General features: G+C 32.7%; 1 protein-coding gene across 4 annotated transcripts in view; it reads right to left on the reverse strand.

The window, feature by feature from the left end:
• LOC143071936 (alpha-2-macroglobulin-like) overlaps positions 1 to 10,223 on the reverse strand; it is a 92,182-nt gene extending 81,959 nt beyond the window's left edge. For 3 of the 4 annotated variants that reach the window (XM_076246636.1, XM_076246633.1, XM_076246635.1), the window contains exons 1-5: positions 10,072 to 10,223; positions 6,720 to 6,877; positions 5,124 to 5,330; positions 3,824 to 3,876; positions 110 to 182 (exon numbers count right to left, since the gene is read on the reverse strand). In XM_076246636.1, the coding sequence (XP_076102751.1) occupies positions 110 to 182; positions 3,824 to 3,876; positions 5,124 to 5,330; positions 6,720 to 6,877; positions 10,072 to 10,145 (565 nt within the window). In that variant the 5' untranslated portion in view covers positions 10,146 to 10,223. The remainder of the gene's footprint in view (positions 1 to 109; positions 183 to 3,823; positions 3,877 to 5,123; positions 5,331 to 6,719; positions 6,878 to 10,071) is intronic. The other variant, XM_076246634.1, reaches the window with a different exon arrangement.
• Positions 10,224 to 20,373: the final 10,150 nt, after the last annotated feature.

Genomic DNA, 20,373 nt, shown 5'->3' on the forward strand with positions numbered 1-20,373 from the left:
TTGTACATGTACCTTATATACAAGGTTTAAGCATGTGACTTATCACAAAATTGAATAATATTAAGTTTTTTCTCCTCAAATAAATGCTTTCTTTCAAAATATTTCATACCTTTATTATTTTCTACATTCAACCACTGCATTAAACGGACATCACCAGGATTCTTCACTGTAACTAGAGGCAGCTAAATCATATGTCAAAAGAAATAATTTGTATAATAGCTTTCAACGTGTAATCTTCCAAAAACATTAGAATAGGCAAGGCAATCTAGATTTTCACTCCTGGCAGCCTGGATAGTGTAAAATTTGATATAAAAAACTAGAGGCTCTAAAGAGCCTGTGTCGCTTACCTTAGTCTATGTGAATATTAAACAAAGGACGCAGATGGATTCATGACAAAATTTTGTTTTGGTGATGGTGATGTGTTTGTACATCTTACTTTACTGAACATTCTTGCTGCTTACAATTATCTCTATCTGTAATGAACTTGGCCCAGTAGTTTCAGAGGAGAAGATTATTGTAAAAGATGACTAAGATTTACGAAAAATGGTTAAAAATTGACTATAAAGGGCAATAACTCCTAAAGGGGTAAACTGACCATTTCCGTCATGTTGACTTATTTGTAGATCTTACTTTGCTGACATTTATTGCTTTTTACAGTTTATCTATATCTATAATAATATTCAAGATAATAACCAAAAACAGCATAATTTCCTTAAAATTACCAATTCAGGGGCAGCAACCCAAAAACGGGTTGTCCGATTCATCTGAAAATTTCAGGGCAGATAGAGCTTGACCTGATAAACAATTTTACTACATGTCAGATTTACTTTAAATGCTTTGGTTTTTGAGTTATAAGCCAAAAACTGAATTTTACCCCTATGTTCTATTTTTAGCCATGGCGGCCATCTTGGTTGGTTGGGCCGGGTCACCGGACATATTTTTTAAACTAGATACCCCAATGATGATTGTGGCCAAGTTTGGTAAAATTTGGCCCAGTAGTTTCAGAGGAGAAGATTTTTGTAAAAGATTACTAAGATTTACGAAAAATGGTTAAAAATTGACTATAAAGGGCAATAACTCCTAAAGGGGTCAACTGACCATTTTGGTCATGTTGACTTACTTGTAAATCTTACTTTGCTGAACATTATTGCTGTTTACAGTTTATCTCTATCTATAATAATATTCAAGATAATAAACCAAAACAGTAAAATTTCCTTAAAATTACCAATTCAGGGGCAGCAACCCAACAAAGGGTTGTCCGATTCATCTGAAAATTTCAGGGCAGATAGATCTTGACCTGATGAACAATTGAACCCACGTCAGATTTGCTCTAAATGCTTTGGTTTTTGAGTTATAAGCCAAAAACCGCATTTTACCCCTATGTTCTATTTTTAGCCATGGCGGCCATCTTGGTTGGTTGACCGGGTCACTGGACAAATTTTTTAAACTATATATCCCAATGATGATTGTGGCCAAGTTTGGTAAAATTTGGCCTGGTAGTTTCAGAGGAGAAGAATTTTGTAAAAGATTACTAAGATTTACGAAAAATGGTTAAAAATTGACTATAATGGGCAATAACTCCTAAAGGGGTCAACTGACCATTTCAGTCATGCTGACTTATTAATAAATCTTATTTTGCTGAACATTATTGCTGTTTACAGTTTATCTCTATCTATAATAATATTCAAGATAATAACCTGAAACAGTAAAATTTCCATAAAATTACCAATTCAGGGGCAGAAACCCAACAACGGGTTGTCCGATAAATCTGTAAATTTAAGGACAAATAGATCTTGACCTGATACACAATTTTACCCCATGTCAGATTTGCTCTAAATGCTTTGGTTTTTGAGTTATAAGCCAAATACTGCATTTTACCCCTATGTTCTATTGTTGGCCATGGCGGCCATCTTGGTTGGTTGAATGGACTCCGGACATATTTGTTAAACTAGATACCCCAATGATGATTGTGGCCAAGTTTGGATTAATTTGGCCCAGTAGTTTCAGAGGAGAAGATTTTTGTAAAAGATGACTAAGATTTACGAAAAATGGTTAAAAATTTACTATAAAGGGCAATAACTCCTAAAGGGGTCAACTGACCATTTTGGTCATGTTGACTTATTTGTAAATCTTACTTTGCTGAACATTATTGCAGTTTACAGTTTATCTCTATCTATAATAATATTCAAGATAATAACCAAAAACAGCAAAAATTCCCTAAAATTACCAATTCAGGGGCAGAAACCCAACAACGGGTTGTCCGATTCATCTGAAAATTTCAGGGCAGATAGATCTTGACCTGATAAACAATTTTACCCCCATGTCAGATTTGCTCTAAATGCTTTGGTTTTTGAGTTATAAGCCGAAAACTGCATTTAACCCCTATGTTCTATTTTTAGCCATGGCGGCCATCTTGGTTGGTTGGCCGGGTCACGCCACACATTTTTTAAACTATATATCCCAATGATGATTGTGGCCAAGTTTGGTAAAATTTGGCCCAGTAGTTTCAGAGGAGAAGATTTTTGTAAAAGATTACTAAGATTTACGAAAAATGGTTAAAAATTGACTATAAAGGGCAATAACTCCTAAAGGGAACAACTGACCATTTTGGTCATGTTGACTTATTTGTAAATCTTACTTTGCTGAACATTATTGCTGTTTACAGTTTATCTCTATCTATAATAATATTCAAGATAATAACCAAAAACAGCAAAAATTCCCTAAAATTACCAATTCAGAGGCAGCAACCCAACAACGGGTTGTCCGATTCATCTGAAAATTTCAAGGCAGATAGATCTTGACCTGATAAACAATTTTACCCCTGTCAGATTTGCTCTAAATGCTTTGGTTTTTGAGTTATAAGCCGAAAACTGCATTTAACCCCTATGTTCTATTTTTAGCCATGGCGGCCATCTTGGTTGGTTGGTCGGGTCACGCCACACATTTTTTAAACTAGATACCCCAATGATGATTGTGGCCAAGTTTGGTTTAATTTGGCCTAGTAGTTATAGAGGAGAAGGTTTTTGTAAAAGTTAACGACGACGGACGACGACGGACGCCAAGTGATGAGAAAAGCTCACTTGGCCCTTGGGGCCAGGTGAGCTAAAAAGAAGACATTTTAACTTTTAACGATCAATATTTAAATATATTTCTTTAAACTGTAAAATAATTTGCCATAAAAAGTGTAGACAACCCCCTATCTTTAAATTTATCACATGAAAAGAATGGAAGAAAAGATGGATGAACTGTATGAAAAATACCAAGTAGAATGCAATAACATTTCATAAGAATATTGGAGTATTGCATTCATTTACTATGAAAAAACTATAAAACTACTGTACATGTTGTATGTTCTTTTTTACCAACAAACAATTATTATAAAGCACCCCACCACATTCTGTATGTAAATGCCAGTGTCCCAAGTCAGGCGCCTGTTATTCAGTGGTTATTGTTTGTTGCTATGTTACAAATTTATTTTTCATTTATTATTTTGTACATAAATAAGACCTTAATTGGTTTTCTCGTTTGAATTGTTTTACATAAATTTGTCTATTCAGGACATTTAAAAGATGACTATGCGGTATGGTCATTGTTCATTGTTGAAGGTCTGACGGTGACCTAAAGTTGTTAATTATTGTGTCATTAGGTCTCTTGTGAAGAGTTGTCTCATTGGCAATCATACCACATCTTCTATTATATATTAACATGTAAACTTTATCCTCATCACCTAACTGTACTGAAAACATAATTCAGATTTTTCCAGCTGTCATAAGTGATCTTTCCAAATGCACTAGATCAATATACAAAAAAAAAAAAAACTTACCATGCCTGTCCATGGCTTTAAGTCTTTATTTATTGTCATTGCTCGGAACTTTACTGTAAACAGAAAATATGTCGTTCATGTTATTGTGGATAATTTTAAAAGTACAAAGCTTTGTAACAATGATACCTCTTTAGGAAACTTGAGGGATTTTGTCTGAAAGGAGGTTTTGATAAATTATAACCTCAGTGTATATTTTTTTGGAAGAATACGTAGAAAAGCAGGCTTTCTTGGTTATCTTTGGGAGATAAGTTAGTTGAAGTAATGATCAGGAAGAGGGCTTAATTTTGAACTAAGTAATATGTCTTTATTGATGCTTCAATTGTAACCCTCTATGTGTGATAAACTAATGAATATAGCCACTTAAAGTCACTGCAAGTAATATTGGATTGCAGGAGGCTTACCAATTTTTACTTAAACAAGTGCTGCTTTGGTGTGTCCAACTCTGCACCCTCCCTCGAAAAAAAGAAACAAATATGTAATTAATTTTAATTTACAGCCAATGTTGCCAAACAAAATGTAAGGTCCCCTTATTCCATTTCAAAAGACTCCCAAACTCCTCCCCCCTTTTTCCATCAAATTCTGGATTCCCGTCTGTTATAGTTCTATAAAGCAATTTATATTTAAACTGTTCCTCAGCATTTCATGCATGTGCAAAAAACATTACTTTTTTTATTCACTATAACAAATGTATAACAGAACTCTCTTCACTCAATCAAACTGGAGAAGACATTACGAAGTTGGAAAACTTGTTTTTCATCTTTTGTTTAGTTTTGAACCATAAAATATGGTTGAACTATATCATAAACTCTTCAATTTATTGTTGATTATGCAAATTTATCATGTACTTTGTAACATTTACAGTTTCCGTTTATTACATCTATTCCTTTGTTTTGTAAGCTTCAATACACTTGAAGAAAATTAATTGCTCACTTAAGTCAAGTCTCCAATCTGGACAAATCTAGGTTTTACTATTATCACTGTTTTGTATATAATCAAATGACCTAGATAAAAGTTAAAACTGAAATGTAACAGATAATATCAAAATGAGAGTTCTAACTATTGTGATGTTTACGTACCCAGTCACATTTGGAATTTATAAAAACTTTGAAATAATTTCTGAATATATGATAGTTCTTTAAGTGATTTAAAAGATTCATTAGTTTGCAAAAAGGGTTCTACGGACAATTCTTAAGTAGTTAAATCAAGATGGAATGCAGAAAATGTAGGTTGCAGTTTATAACATATATAGAAATGTAACAGAAAAGGAATAATATGTAGTGTAAATGTTACAAGAACATACCTGTCTCTCCTGGCTTATAAATAGGTTTATCAGTTTGTATAAAAGTCTCTAGAGCTGATTCGTGAATCTCCACTTCGGTAGTATCTACTCTGGTGACTGTAGTTGAGACACCAGTCTCTAGAACTCTGGTTGTTTCTGTCTGTAGAGTAAGCTTATGTTTCCCACTTAAGTCAGGTACTGTAAAATGGTGACATACTCTGCCGTCCTCTATTAAAACAGAAATTTGTTCAATGAAATCATTAAATATAATACAGGGCTGGAAAAAATGTGTTATTTTGCCGCATTTTGACTTAACTATATGACTTCATTTCTTTCAGACAAGGAATTATTTGAATCTGGAATAAGTTCTAATTCTGGAAAATTACTTCAAAATTTATGCCAGTCTCCTTGTGCTTGGATGACCTCGCCTGGCAGGCCACACTCCAAAGCAAAGGAGGCCCCACCTCTGGGAAAACTATGGCCTGAATATTGGCTGCTGTTAATACCTAAGGGTGCAATCAACAGTTTTTTTCTATGACGTCATATTTTGAGGGACCATGTATAAGTGACCCTTAGTGGTGGACTGATTAATAAAGATACTTGTATAAAACTAGATATCACTGGAATCAGAATGTTCTCTAGTTTATAATGGAATAAAAAAAAAGTGTACTTTTAATGGTATAAAAAAGTTTTATCCAGAGAAACTGGGAAAAACATTGCCTAATTCTAGCTTAAAAAACCTGAAATCAGGTCATGTGCACACCCCTGAAGACATGATACCTGCACATTTTTCATAATCAAAATTGTATGAATTTCATAGATTTTTACCTGGTCTTTCAAAAAATTCATGCTTCAGGGTATGTTCGCCTGCTCCGAAAAGAGCTACAGTGGCTGCAAATAAGTTTTCAATTTTCACTGCCAAAAAAACAGACTGTTTACAGTGTTGTCTCCCATCAAAACATGTATTTTTAATCTAATTTTTAAAATTAGTTTAATCTTTCAACCTGCTTTAATTGAAGTTAATTAACATATCTTTCCAACCAAATACAAAAACATGATACTTTTTCACCAATTATGTTGATAAAAAGGGACTTCCCTCCATGTCTATTTTTAGTTGGGGAATAACCCCTAGTTTTTTATACGAAACTGTTTGTAGCACCCTTAAAAGGAGTAAAGCGTGTTTCAAACGAGTCAAAAAGGCTGGATAGGTAAGTGGGGTAACTAAATGTTTGTGTAAAATAAATGAATGCAGGACATGGTCGTTGTATTATTTGAAACAATATTATGTAACAATAACAATGCCCCTGCTGGGCAAAAAGGTGAATTAGGAATTGTGGGTAGAGGAATCTCAAGTACTCTTTGCACATATTTGATGGTCTTGGTTGCTCATTTTGTGTCACACTGTCTGAAAACAAAATGCAATAACTCTGTTGCCCGAATCTGATTAGTGCAGAAATGCTGACAAAAACCTGATAAGTCTGTTACCATTCTACACCGTGGTGTTTATATGACTGCAGTAAGAAAGTATTTCATGAAGAAAAAATTGCCACCATGAATTCAAGCTCAAAATATTTAAAGAGTTTTTATAGTTCAGATCTTGTCTATTTAAAAACTAACCATTAGTAGTGCCATTTCCCAAGAGAACATCACTCTCGTCAGTCAAAGACAGAGTAACTAAGTAATTAGCTTGTATGTCTTTATCATCATGGAAGGATATACAAAATTCTTCTCTTGATCCCTGCCATAAATTACGAGGTGCTGTGAACAAGTACTTACTGAAATATAAAGATAATAAAATATATATAATGTATACATAGAAAGTTGTTATAAAGATTTAATAACAAGCCAGATATTTCCATCTTTAAAATAAAGGTGGGACTCTTGAGAAGAATGCATAACATTCAGTCAGGGGTACATGTACTTGTAAATAAAATATTTACTTAGTAAATAAAATATACTTATATAAGTTAATCATAATGTTTGAATAATCTCCCCTTAATTTTCTATATAAATAACATGTATAAGTACTTGTATTTCACAAAAAGTTTTTAGATGTAATTATAATATCATGCCTTTAAACTATTTTTCTCAGGTATAAGCTCATAATTTTTAATAAAAAAAAAAAGACAAATTTTCCAAGTTTTAAGATTTTCATATCAGTTTTTAAACGCAAAGTACATTGTAATTGCAATACTGATCTGGATATACCCAAGGGATCATAGAATACCAAAGAAAATTTGTTTATCAATACTGATAGTGGGATAATTGAGATAAAATCCCAGTCAATTTCTGGCCCTCTTGATTACTCATTAACATAATTATTTTCTAATCTAAAGGAGATAAGAGACAAACTTTGTCAAGCATGTCAAGAGGTCCTCAACATTTCTTATTAAATATTGTAATTATTTTTATACATGTACTTCAACCTGTTGTCATTATTTTATCGTCAATATGTCAGAGAGGAAAAAAGATACAAAAAGGGATATATACTCAACAATACTATTCAAATATAGTAATATTTATATACCGGAAATCATGGAAATATTCCTAAGAGGGGGTGAAAGATATCAAAGGAATATTCCAGAACAAACTAACAATGCCATGCCAAATAACAATTATATAATACAAAACTCTTTAATTTTCACATTACTTCTTAAATCATGTACATGTATTAGATTTTAGTCTCTCTCATACATTTGTCATATACAAAGGGTGTCTTAAAATGTTGGAAATGTTGCATTTCAATTGTATCAATTGGCAGATAGATAATGATACAACCTGAGAATCAAACTCATTTGTGTGTTCTTTCTCAAAATTTCTGCAAAATAATATACAGAGATAAAAAAAGAAAGATAACTTGCATGTAACAAAACAAAAACAATTGGTAAAAAAACATCATTTGTGGTCACTGACTTTTGTCACTATTCAATTACTTCTACATGTACATGTAACTAATTGAGGTAGAGTTTGATTTAAAATAAAATTGTCTGACATGTAGATTTATGTAATAAAGCCATATGTTCTTTATGTCTTCAATTTCTCTTGCACTACATTGCTGAAATATTAACGGGGAACTTGGACTAAAAATAGATTTTGACTTGTTTCATTTTTATAAAATTTTGACAAAAGGTTTGCTTTAATCATGTTAATAGATCTATATCATGTATATACATTATATAAATTTCATGAAATTTGAACACTTAAATTTACTGCAATAATTTCTTTTGAGAAGCCGGATTTCTCTTTTAGCATTTTTAGTTTTGGTGTCAAACCACAGATTTCTGACTCCATTGCTATCTATTTTTAAGTTCATCAATTTCACCAGGTTTTTATAGACATTTTTGTTGTCTAGTGCTCTTAAATGGCCCTTAAATTTTAATAAAGTGACAAGCATTTCCTAATTGTTAAACAGTACCCTAGTAACCTTTTTATTTGTTCTGAAAACAATCAACATACCTGTACATGTATCATAATTTCAATATTAAAAAGAGTGAAAAATTTGGTGAAATCAGGAACTACATTATAGGTGTAATACCACCATTGAATTTCCCCCTATTATAAGGTATAACCCCCCCCCCCCCTCAAAAAAAAAATCAAGCATACATAACATTAGGGAGCTAACTTCAAGGAGGTAATTGGGGTTTTTTTTAAGTCAGAAATCTTTTTTAGCAAACATTTTTATCAAGTTTTTCAAAGCTTTATCGTTTGATCATAATCTAACAGTATGGCGGAAATCTGGATTCAGAATATTTTTATTTCCACCTCTGCTTGAATAACCCGAATAATTCAGTCGTTATATTCCGCTGATCTACGAAGGCTACATCGTGTGGGAGAAAATCGGACACGGAAAGGGCTTGAATTATTCGAGTTACTGCTTGAACAGAATATTTCTTTTTCATCAACATGATCAAAATTTGAGAATCAGGACAGAAGAAAAAATTCACCCCAACCCCTTTTTTGAAGTTAAATAGTCATTCCTTTAGTTTACTTTAGGCCACATATTTGAAAGGCAAGTCATCCAAATGCTTTTTTAAGAGTACTAGTGTTTATGGTTGTTTAAAAATGCCTTAATACACAATATGATACAGTTTTTAACCAATCGGAACAACTCGGCCTTTCTGGTTGCACGAAGAAATAAGCTATTGTACTGCGTAGCGAGAATGGCCGAGTAGTTACGATTGAGTTTTTAACTTTTACCAGGGTCCAATGGCAATTCCAAGATCGCTTCAATTTCTGACGTCATGAAAAAGTTGCGTAATCCCAGAACTTATCCGGATTTGGAAAATACGAATATTAAGGTGATGCTCCTCGGGGGTAGACTAGTCCAAGAATCGTCCAAGTAATAGACGTATTTACACCACGGGGGGTCAACTTCCTATTATTGGGTATACGGGGATGTGCCAAAAATATGGGTCATAATTTTGCGAGATTTTATATAAAAATGACCCTCCTTTTTAATGACATTCTATATTAAAATGCATTTACGTTTGATAACTATATATTGATTCGGGGTATGATCTACATATCATATATAAATATGCTATTGAGAATCATATATTATTAATGGTCAATTATTATATTAAATTAAATCAATTCATTTGAAGTTCACCTTTCAAACAAAGTGCTTTTAAATAAGTTCCCAAATGAACCCCGGTGAGTTAGTGCTTATATAAGCATGGGTCATATTTTAAATATTCACGTTATATAAGTATAGGTCATTCTTTCTTAAATATTTATATAACTATAGGTACTGAATTTCAGTGAATGTTATATTAAAATGGGTACGTTTTTTGAGGCAAAAATGGCACACCCCTACCAAGAAAATATCGAAGTTACCCCCCCCGTGATTTACACTTGTCATGCTTGTTTGCAAAAACTTGGACTATCCCTGATGATCATAAGGTGTATTTTATAGTTTAGCATTTGCCTTCAGTTGCACTTTAATTAATTAAACTACTTTCTAACTTACGTAGGAGCACCTGTTACTCCACAGGTCATCCACAACGTCAGAAAAGTTATCCACAGCATCAGCGCACCATTCATCTTTGCCGCTGAAGTCAACAATCAATATTAATTCGCACTCCTCCGTATATATATTTCACATTCAGTCGATTCACTACCTTGAAAAAAATAGTTCACAAAAACAAAACAAATCTTTAAACAAACACAAATTTTAAGCTGTGTGAAGTACTTATAGTTATAATCCAACTTATGAAAAATATTTTGAAATACTACTCTCAATATATGAACAACATGATATCATTAGTCACACGGTTAGTCGCGGATTTTAGATAAAGTCATTACTTGATGAAAGATAAACAAATATGTTTACAACTTGAAGATGTTGTTTTCAGCTGTTATCGAGTTATCAGAAAACTCCTAAATCTTTCCAGTTACACAAAGAAAATAAACACTAAACGTATTCGTGATATGAATTTGGATTAGAAAGAGTTACACGTAAGAGCTAAGTTATGAAAAACACATCATGAACTCGTGAAAAATAATAAAAAAATCTTTAACCATGGGGAGGGTGGGATTGTCACGGAATAGAAGTTCCTTTATAACATATGTTCCAAAAGGAAAAAGTATTCTGGAATATTATTTCCACTGGAATAAATATAATATTACAGTATATGTTCCTAACGGAATAAATGATATAGAATATTTGTTCCAATAGGAACAGATATTATGACATTGTTTCATGATAACAAAGTTTCTGGTGGAACATCTGTTAGGCGGAACAAATACACGTTGACAGTATGGGGGGGGGGGGGGGGGGGTTACGATATTTTTGTTAGGGGTGTGCTTCTTTTGCCTAAAAAACGTACCTATTTTAATATCACATTCATTGAAAAGTAAAATCACAAAAATACTGAACTCCAAGGAAAATTCAAAAAGGAAAGTCCCCAATCAAATGGCAAAATCAAAAGTTCAAACACATCAAACGAATGGATAACAACTGTCATATTCCTGATTTGGTACAGGCATTTTCTAATGTAGAAAATGGTGGATTGAACCCATGCCAAGAAATTGCCTCCGTTGAAATTCTACAAACACCCCATAGAGCAAATAACATTGATGATTAATATTGACCATTTGGTATATGGCCGTGTTCTAAGCGACACGTATATGAAGGTCATAACTTAATTTCTTGAATGAAATCAAATCTTTAGCTACTAATGACTGCCGTAGGAGGTCGACCGGAATTTTTAGCGAGGATTTCTTGGCATGTGGTTTTATAGCTAGCTAAACTTCTCACTTGTATGACAGTCGCATCAAATTCCATTATATTGTCACCGATGCGTGAACAAAACAAACAGACACAATAGGTATTAATGTCAAAAATAGGGGTACAGCAGTCAACATTTTGTTATCATCTTAATCACTATAAAAACAACAAATGTTACGTAGAAGCACAAAAAGGCATACATCAAATTTAACATCCTCATTTTGCTTATATTATACGATTTTATTTATCTATGTAAAATGCACCCATAAAGGATGGAGGGTTTTAAGTACTGGTGTAAAATTGCGCGTTTGCAATTCGCACAGGTAGACATGAAATAACTTTTTGTCGTTCAAAGTATGACGGGATACATAAATACAGTCACGTAAAATAGATATAACAAAAACTGACTAAACAGTAAAAGTAATAATAATAAATAAAATAATAGTGTGGTTCAAAGTATGACGGGATACATAAGTACAGAGTCACGTCAAATGTATATTATATCACAAAAAAAAACAGACTTAACAGTAAAATTCAGTACTTATAGTTATATACTCGCAAGCTCATGCAATATAAAATTCTACTCGGGACAATATTCCCCAATATTTATGCAATAACCCTATAATATTATATAGTATACACATCCTTGCTAATATATACGATATATATGGAAAATGACCCATGCTTATAAAAGCACTGACTAAATGATGTATATCATCACTCAAAATTATTAAATATACAGCTACCCTTAAGTCATTTATATATGACTTGACATCAAAACCGTTTGGTGCATACATGTATATACATTTTATCGTTATATTATACCGATTGATTGTTGTAAGATTCTTAATAGCATATTCATTGATACGTATTTTTATTTTTTATTTTTTTTAATTTTTGAAAAAAAAAATAAAGATACAAATAAGTGTTGTTTTTTTTTTTTTGGTGCGGAGGGGTCGCAACAGTATATAGAACATATATTCTAGACTTCGGTACGTATATATATATACCAAAATTGTGGGAAGACCTTATAACTCCTGGGATATTTTAGAAGATAGAAATATATTTTTTGTTTATATTTTATAATTATTGCACATAACATGTTTATAACTTACGTTTATGTTATCAAACATAAATGCATTTCAATGTATATATGATGAGTTTGGCAGATTTCTTATTTATCTTTTAATTAACAGTATAATTTTGTCGATGTTAAAATGTCACAGTATCCGTGATAAACTGGAAGCAGGTTTGAAAGACGGATAATTGGTCATTATTATATCATGCATTTATATGTTGTTACCAATTACATATGTCTAATGTTAATACATGATACTCTAGTATAGATTATATTCAGAAAAGGATTAAATTATCTATTTTTTACTATGTCAAAACTTTATGCAAGAATATTTAAAATAAACTATGAAAGTTATCTAACATCTCAAGTGAAATAAACCAAATAATTAATTCTTTTCTATAAAGATTGTTTAAAAGAAACATATTAGAACTACAGGATTTAAAAAAAGACAATTAAATTGTAAATTAAGTCTTTAAAAATTGAAACGAACAGATATTAGAAACACGTTTAGATCCAATAGTCTTTGTATGAGCTTCATTTTTTATTTGAATGTTTAACTGATATCAAAAAACAAGAATTTGTCTATACGTTTCTAACATTTGGTGAATTAATCTTTGAAATTTGTATATATCTCTTGTGTAAAAATAAGCTGTCATAGTGACGAGAGTTTTGCATTAAGGAGATCAACAGTGATGGTGATGTTGTATTTAGAACCCGTGAACCTAGGTTTGACCCTTGTAAACTCAAGGAGCTAGTTTTATCATTTAAATTCGCATTCTGCTATTTATATAAAGATGATGTTATCGACCATTCCAGATTTGTCAACAGTTTGATCAAGATCCTGTGAATCATCACCGTAAATTGAAACTTTATTAAATTTTAGTAACGACAACAATTAGATATTGTTCAGGAAACGTCCAAATAATCAGACGTTTCCAGCCGAATTTGTCACGATTATACTGACGCTGATATAAGATGTGTGTTAGAAAACTGCCGCCATATTTTGAATGATCAGGTGCTGTTAGAACGCAGTCATATTACAGTCTGCTCTACTGTATAGCAAACAACTTGGTCTGGACTCAGTTGTATTGTGTTCTGTAATTGTTAATAATATAGGGTTATTGCATGGATATTGGGGAATATTGCCCCGAGTAGAATTTTCTATTGCACGAGCTTGCGAGTGCAATATATCGTCGCTGGGCTTCTAAAATGTTGTAAATTACAAATTTTTCAAGGAAAAAATATCTCACAAACAGGCTTTGAAAATTTTGGCAAAATGCATGCTTCCAAAATGTCGTATGTGAACTACTGGAACATTTTTGTAAATAGCAGTGAAATAAAAACTTTGACATTTCTGGATTATCCAAGAACTTAAATTATTTTCACAGAAATAAAGAAATGTACAATTATTTTTTTCCCAAAGTCATTCTACAACGATTTTCAAGTTATCATTCAACATTTTTGAAGCAAACTTTATAACAAACAACTGACATTGGCAATTTTGTAATATGTCTTATTTCAAACATTTTGATTGGTCTAACTGTATGCTATTTTGTAATACCAAAGATTTCCTCCCGCCCAGAGTAGAGACCATTGGTTTCAAAAAGTATTTTTAGCCAAAAAAAGTCATATACGACATTTTAGAAGCCCAACGACGATATATAATACTGGATAACAAGAAATCTCTGACCTTTTAATAAACTCGAATTAGCAGCTACGTAGTGCTACGTAGATTTTGACTATTGAACGTGTAGCTATAGACTAGTTGTTACATAGATATTGATAACAGCAACATAGCCGCTACGTAGCTGCTACGATATTGAACTCAACCCTGATGTTAATAACTTAACATTCAGTATAAGGTCATCAGGGAACCATCTTGAATTGTTCATGTTTCTCTCTGTATGTTGTTAACAGGAAGAGTTTTTTTTAGTATATTCGAAGGGAATCGGTTTATCAAGCAATTGGAGACCACCATTGTTAAATATGTTATCGTCCTAAATGTTGCTGTAATATTTGGCACCGGAAATAAAAAAAAAACCTGCAACCTACTTCTACAGCAGTTTAAAGAAATATTGAAGTTTGTATGATTTATTCGTCAGTCATCTGACATGTTTGATTTTAAATTAACACATGACATGGGTAAAATCTCTTTGTTCTTACTGTGCTATAATCTGGATAATGCACAGCAAAGGTGTGCAATAAATACATCAGATATACTGCACAGTTCAAATCTATTTTTACCTTTAGGGGCGGTTCCTGAATTTGAAAATGGCGTTATTCTTCAAAATTAAAAAAAATATTACCGAGTGTAGCGAGACTATAAACAATATGAACGACCTATTCGCCCACACCCGACCCGAATCCGCTGTCTGCCTTAACATTACGACAAAGTTGAACTTTGTAGACAAACATTGTAGTTTCAAAATAGGAAAACAGAAAGGTTTCTCATTCTTTTTTTTTTTATCTAAGCTGGGACATAAAATATTTCATCTTATTCCATATTGGTATTATTTTAGTAGGTTTCTCTATATGAATTGGATTTTGAATAAAAAAGCATATTCACCTGAGAAAGTGTTATTCACCGCGCTAAACGTCACGCGCTTTTACATGCAACGTTATGGTAAAATGTTTCATGTAAAAAAAAAATGGTATATGTTTGTCATTAGATACATTTTCTTCTCTCGGACTATGGAATAAAACAATTACTGTCTCTTGTTTCGGTAAATATGGGGTTTTATTGACTTTTGAAAAACTGATATTCATTTCGGCCGTCGACCCCAGTGAATATCATTTTTTCAAAAGTCAATAAAACCGCATATTACCTCATCAAAAGACAGTAATTGTATAATATTTTGTGTACAACGTAAATCTTAAATCAGTGTTTTAAAGTCAGAAAAATACTTAAAACAATTTTTGTAATTTCTGCGAAAAAAAGAAATGTATCGAAGAATATCCGAATAACAGAAATCTGTAGATTAGTTTTAGACTCAATGGAATCTATAACAACTTTTTGAATATCTATTCCTATAAAGTGACTACTTTCGGATTGAATTTAATGAGGATCATATCTAAATTTATTTCAAAACAGGGGGAGGGGGATTGGCTGGAGACCAATCAGACTTCATTTAGATGTGTCTTAAAAATTAATGCAGTAGATAAAAAGAAATTTGTGAGGTTGGAGAGTAAACGATTGGAAAGAGAAACGTATTTTCTGTTATTAAACATTTTAAATTTATGTAATATACATCTTTCTCTACGCATATCATTGAGGGAAAGAAATTCAAACGCAATTAATCCAAACTCAATAACCCTTTCAGTTTTGATTTTATTCATACACCGATTTGAAAGTATATACAATTTGCAGTGGCGGATTCAGGGGGGGGGGGTCGGAGGGTTGGAACCTCGCCCTCTTTTTTGGACGATCCATGCATTTGAATGGGAGCATATAGTTGGAACCCCTCTTTACTCTGGGTTGGAACCCCCTTTTAAAATGGCTGGATCCGCCCCTGTATAAATTTTGTCAAAGTCTTAATCGTCGCTTATTAAATAAAAATTTTGAATAAATTTAACAGAAACGATAAAAAAGAATCTACCATTAAATCGCAATTCTAGAATAAGTCTGAATATAAAAAAGTTATTAATTCAGAACTTATATACCAAAGTCGTATCCCCCTGCTTTCTTTACCCTACAAAAAACTTTCCTAGGAACCGTGGATTGCGGAATATCGTCCACATTTCTAAAACGTTGAACTTAAATTGATTGCGTCATGTGTTAAAACAGTTATTGGCCAATCAAATCGGTATATTGGATTTAATTTGCACGACTCGTGTGACCCTTTAACCCGAACTCCTACGTCGTTCGGGTTAATTATGGTCACACGAGCCGTGCAGATTAAATTCCACATACCGACTTGCTTGTTCAATAACTATAACTTATTTCTATTAAAATTAATTGTTGTTAAGTTGTACACTTTTTTCATGGTTAACATGCAAGTGGTTTCTCAATATGGACACTTATTGTACCAGAATGTGGTCGAACACTTAAATATCTATAAATGACATCCATCTTGATAAAGTCTTGAATGTACTTAGGTTTCCGATCAGTTGCTCATCCACTTAAAATAACAAGGTACGTGTTAACTAGAACGGACGTTTTGTATTTATAATACGTAGTTGCATTGGCGAAAATTTTGATATTATGAAATTAGGAGATGTGGTACGATGACTTATTCTCCAAAATTCAAATGACATTGGTTTCTAACGCTATGGTGGGCAAACATTTTTGTGAGCTCACAACCTCAACCTAACATAGCTAGGACAGTCCATTATAGACACAACCTATAAAAATCTGTCGCAAATAGCTTCAAACTCAATAAATCGGTACGAATCACTTTAAAACGACTAACACGAATACAATAGACAAAATGAATGGTATATGAGAACTAGCAGATACAGATAGCTAGTTCAAAGCTCATTCTAATGCAATTATTTTGTATCAATGGTTCTGATTGGATGACAATCACATGCAGTTAGCGTAAAATTCTCTATTTCCTTGTCTGTAACTAAGGTAGCCGACATTTTGAATCGCTAAATGACATGTAATTTCTACAATAATAAGCCAAAAACTAACATGTCGCACCTATAAATCTTTTTATCAAATTTCATTACATTCTGAAGCGACACAGAAGCCAGAAAACGCCCGGTGTTTATGTTCGACGCCGGAAGCATGCCTATGACGTCACCTAGTGTAGGGACCAAAGAAGATAACATATTTTCGCGGAATTTTCTTTAATGAAGATTTTACACTGAAATAATGATTGAAATTTAATTATGAACTTGTTTTGCATTAAAATAGAGATAACTGTATTGTATTTGAAGCTTTGCGCACGTCCATCGGTAGTTTTACTATCGCAAATACCTGTTTACCTGCGTCGCCAGGTAACCTCAATTTGCGACAGTAAAACTACCGATGGACGTCCTTAAAGCTTCAAATACAATACAGTTATCTCTTTATTTAACTAATAAATGAATTATGTTTTACCAAACAAAGGTACCAATCAGTGCATGTCCAATGGATTTAGCGTAAAGCGTCATAAAAAGTTGTAGAAACGCATGATCTCAATGTGCAATGCCAAAATATAAATAAAAAGTATCGACGAAACGGAAAGTCATATGTACTCATGATATACGGTAACTGCATGTACACAGTTGTAGTATATATTTAATTACTTTCTAATTTTAGAATAGAAAATCAATTTTAGTATCTATAAAAACAGCACTTTGTTGAATTAGTAAACTTTAAAAATAAGTTTATTCAAATAATTAATGAGTTTACTGTAGTGTATCTAAATTTACAGGCTCTATAAACAATATCATCGTAAAAATTAAGATGTGATATCACATTTATCTACAGGTATACAGCCAAAATCTATGAAGGAATTGTGTAAAAGGTTAAGTTAATTTATGTGATACCTGACTAACTTATTTACCAGTTATATACATAAAGAACGTTTATTGAAATCTGAAATACGACTAAAGACGCGACAGAGTGTTGTAATTTTATATTCTTTTAGAGAGAGGGAGACCAGAGGATTTTGGAAAGACACACTCAGACTTGGGACAATACAAGAAATAGTTGCATACAAGAATGAAAATGAATTAAGTTGTACTAGTATAACAACAGGTGAAAATGATTTTTTATTCACGAAAAATCCTCCTTGTCCCTAAAATCTAGTCGTCCCCTAATCTTGATAGCTTCTGCAGCAACAGCGATGATGGCGATTAGTTTGTTCATTGCTCTATTTGTTATGAAATATTGATTTGTTACATGAATTGTGAAAAATTTCGTTGTAATTACTAGTGAGCCAATATCTGTTATTTATCGATGACCGTATTAACAGGACGTTTTTATGTGTATATATCCCAGCCCGCCATTTACCGGTTTTCAAAATAAAAAGAAAAATGGAGGAGCTTAGACTAGTGCATTCAATTCATTGAATTCGACCTTGCTGTTGAACATGCTTGTTGTTGGAGTTGTAAAAATGTAAGATACAAGCAATATGTTTTATCTTTTGATGTGATAGCAATGCCATATTCGAAAGCAGTTGGATAAATGCAAAAACAAGCACTTATTCGGGGCTATGGGGCTTAACAAAATACCCCAACCATAAATCTGGGTCCTACCAATACATTATCCCAATATTATGCAATTATCTTACACCTAACCCTAAATCAAATTAGACTCTTACATAAACCCAAAAACTACAGGATAACCAAAAGTAAATAAAGGATAGAAGGGAGATACACAAAAGGAATAACGTAAAAATTCCTACAAATGGAGTACCTGATAAATAGGTCGCAAGGATACCTTAAACAACTACTGCTATATTTAAAAAAAAGGATACCAAAATCCTTATTTTTCTCCGCATTCTACTGACTCCTCCCAGCACTTTTGTATCATTTGGTCTCTTATTGCCAATTCCACACATCTCATCATTTCCGTGTATTACTTGTTCTTCGCAGATCTTTGACTCAATGTAGTGTAACAGCTTGACCAATAGTTTTAAAAGACGTCATCAGTCTATTTTTATTTGATTTTATAATCTCAGGATATCTGTTGAGTTCGGTTTATTAGGCGTCGTTCGTATGACTGTCTCAAGATGTTTATTGTTTTGGGGTTATTTTTTTAATTTATTCGTTTGCTGTCTCAAAGTGTCTTTTGTGAGCTGCCTTGAGATGAATACAGGTTGGTCTTTTTGCGTCGTTCGTTTTATGTCTCAAGATGTGCATTTTTTTGGTTTTTATTTGGCATAATCCGTTTGTTGTCTCAAGATGTGCATTGTTTTGGTGTCATTCGTTTGCTCTCAAGATGATGATAGTTTTTTCGTTTATTTGCGGTCTCTCGATATGTGTGATTTTTTTTTTTTTTTTTTATTGCGTCTTTCGTATGCTGTCTCGTTCCTTTTTTGTTTTGTGTCATCCAAGTGCTGTCTCAAGATGTCTAATGGGTTTTTTTTGTGTCGTTTGTTTGCCGTCTCAAGATTTTGATTATTCTATTTTTAGGCGTTGTTCATTTTGCGGTCTCAAGGTGTTTAATGTTTTGGGTTGGCTTTTTTTTTTGCATCGCTCGTTTGCTGTCTAAATATATCTTTTTGTTTTTCTTTTTGCGGCATTCGTTCGCATTCTCAAGATGCTTATTGTTTTGTTTTGTTTTTTGTTGGTGTCATTTGTTTGTACCTCATATACTATTCATTTTTAAATAACCATCGGTCAGGGTACTTAACAAACATAAATTGCCCAACCTGTTTTGTTCTTTGTTCAAAGGAAGTCTGCAATGTCTAGCTAATTAGTTATCAAAGGTACCAGAATTATAATTTAGTACGCCAGACGCGCGTTTCGTCTACATAAGACTCATCAGTGACGCCCATATCAAAATATTTATAAAGCAAAACACGTACAAAATTGAAGAGCATTGATGATCCAAAATTCCAAAAAGTTGTGCCAAATCCAAATTCATTTGTTGTCGTTTGTTTTTGTATATCATAGTTGTTTTTCGTTTATATTGTTTTACATTTTGCAAGTAGTTCGGGACATTTTATATCTTGCTTTGTGTTATAAAATTGAGAATGGAAATGGGAATGTGTCAAAGAGACAACAACCCGACCATAGAGCAGACAACAGAAGGTCACCAACAGGTCTTCAATGCAGCGAGAAATTCCCGCACCCGGAGGTGTCCTTCAGCTGGCCCCTAAACAAGTATATATATATTAGTTCAGTGATAATGACCGCCATACTAAACTCCAAATTTTACACAAGAAACTAAAATTAACAAGAATGTGTCTAAAGTACACAGATGCCCCACTCGCACTATCCTCTTCCATGTTCCATGGACCGTGAAATTGGGAATAATCTAATTTGAACATATGTACTAAGTTTCAAGTTGATTGGACTTCAATTTCATC

Source organism: Mytilus galloprovincialis, chromosome 4, assembly GCF_965363235.1.
Source record: "Mytilus galloprovincialis chromosome 4, xbMytGall1.hap1.1, whole genome shotgun sequence".
NCBI classification, from domain to species: domain Eukaryota; kingdom Metazoa; phylum Mollusca; class Bivalvia; order Mytilida; family Mytilidae; genus Mytilus; species Mytilus galloprovincialis.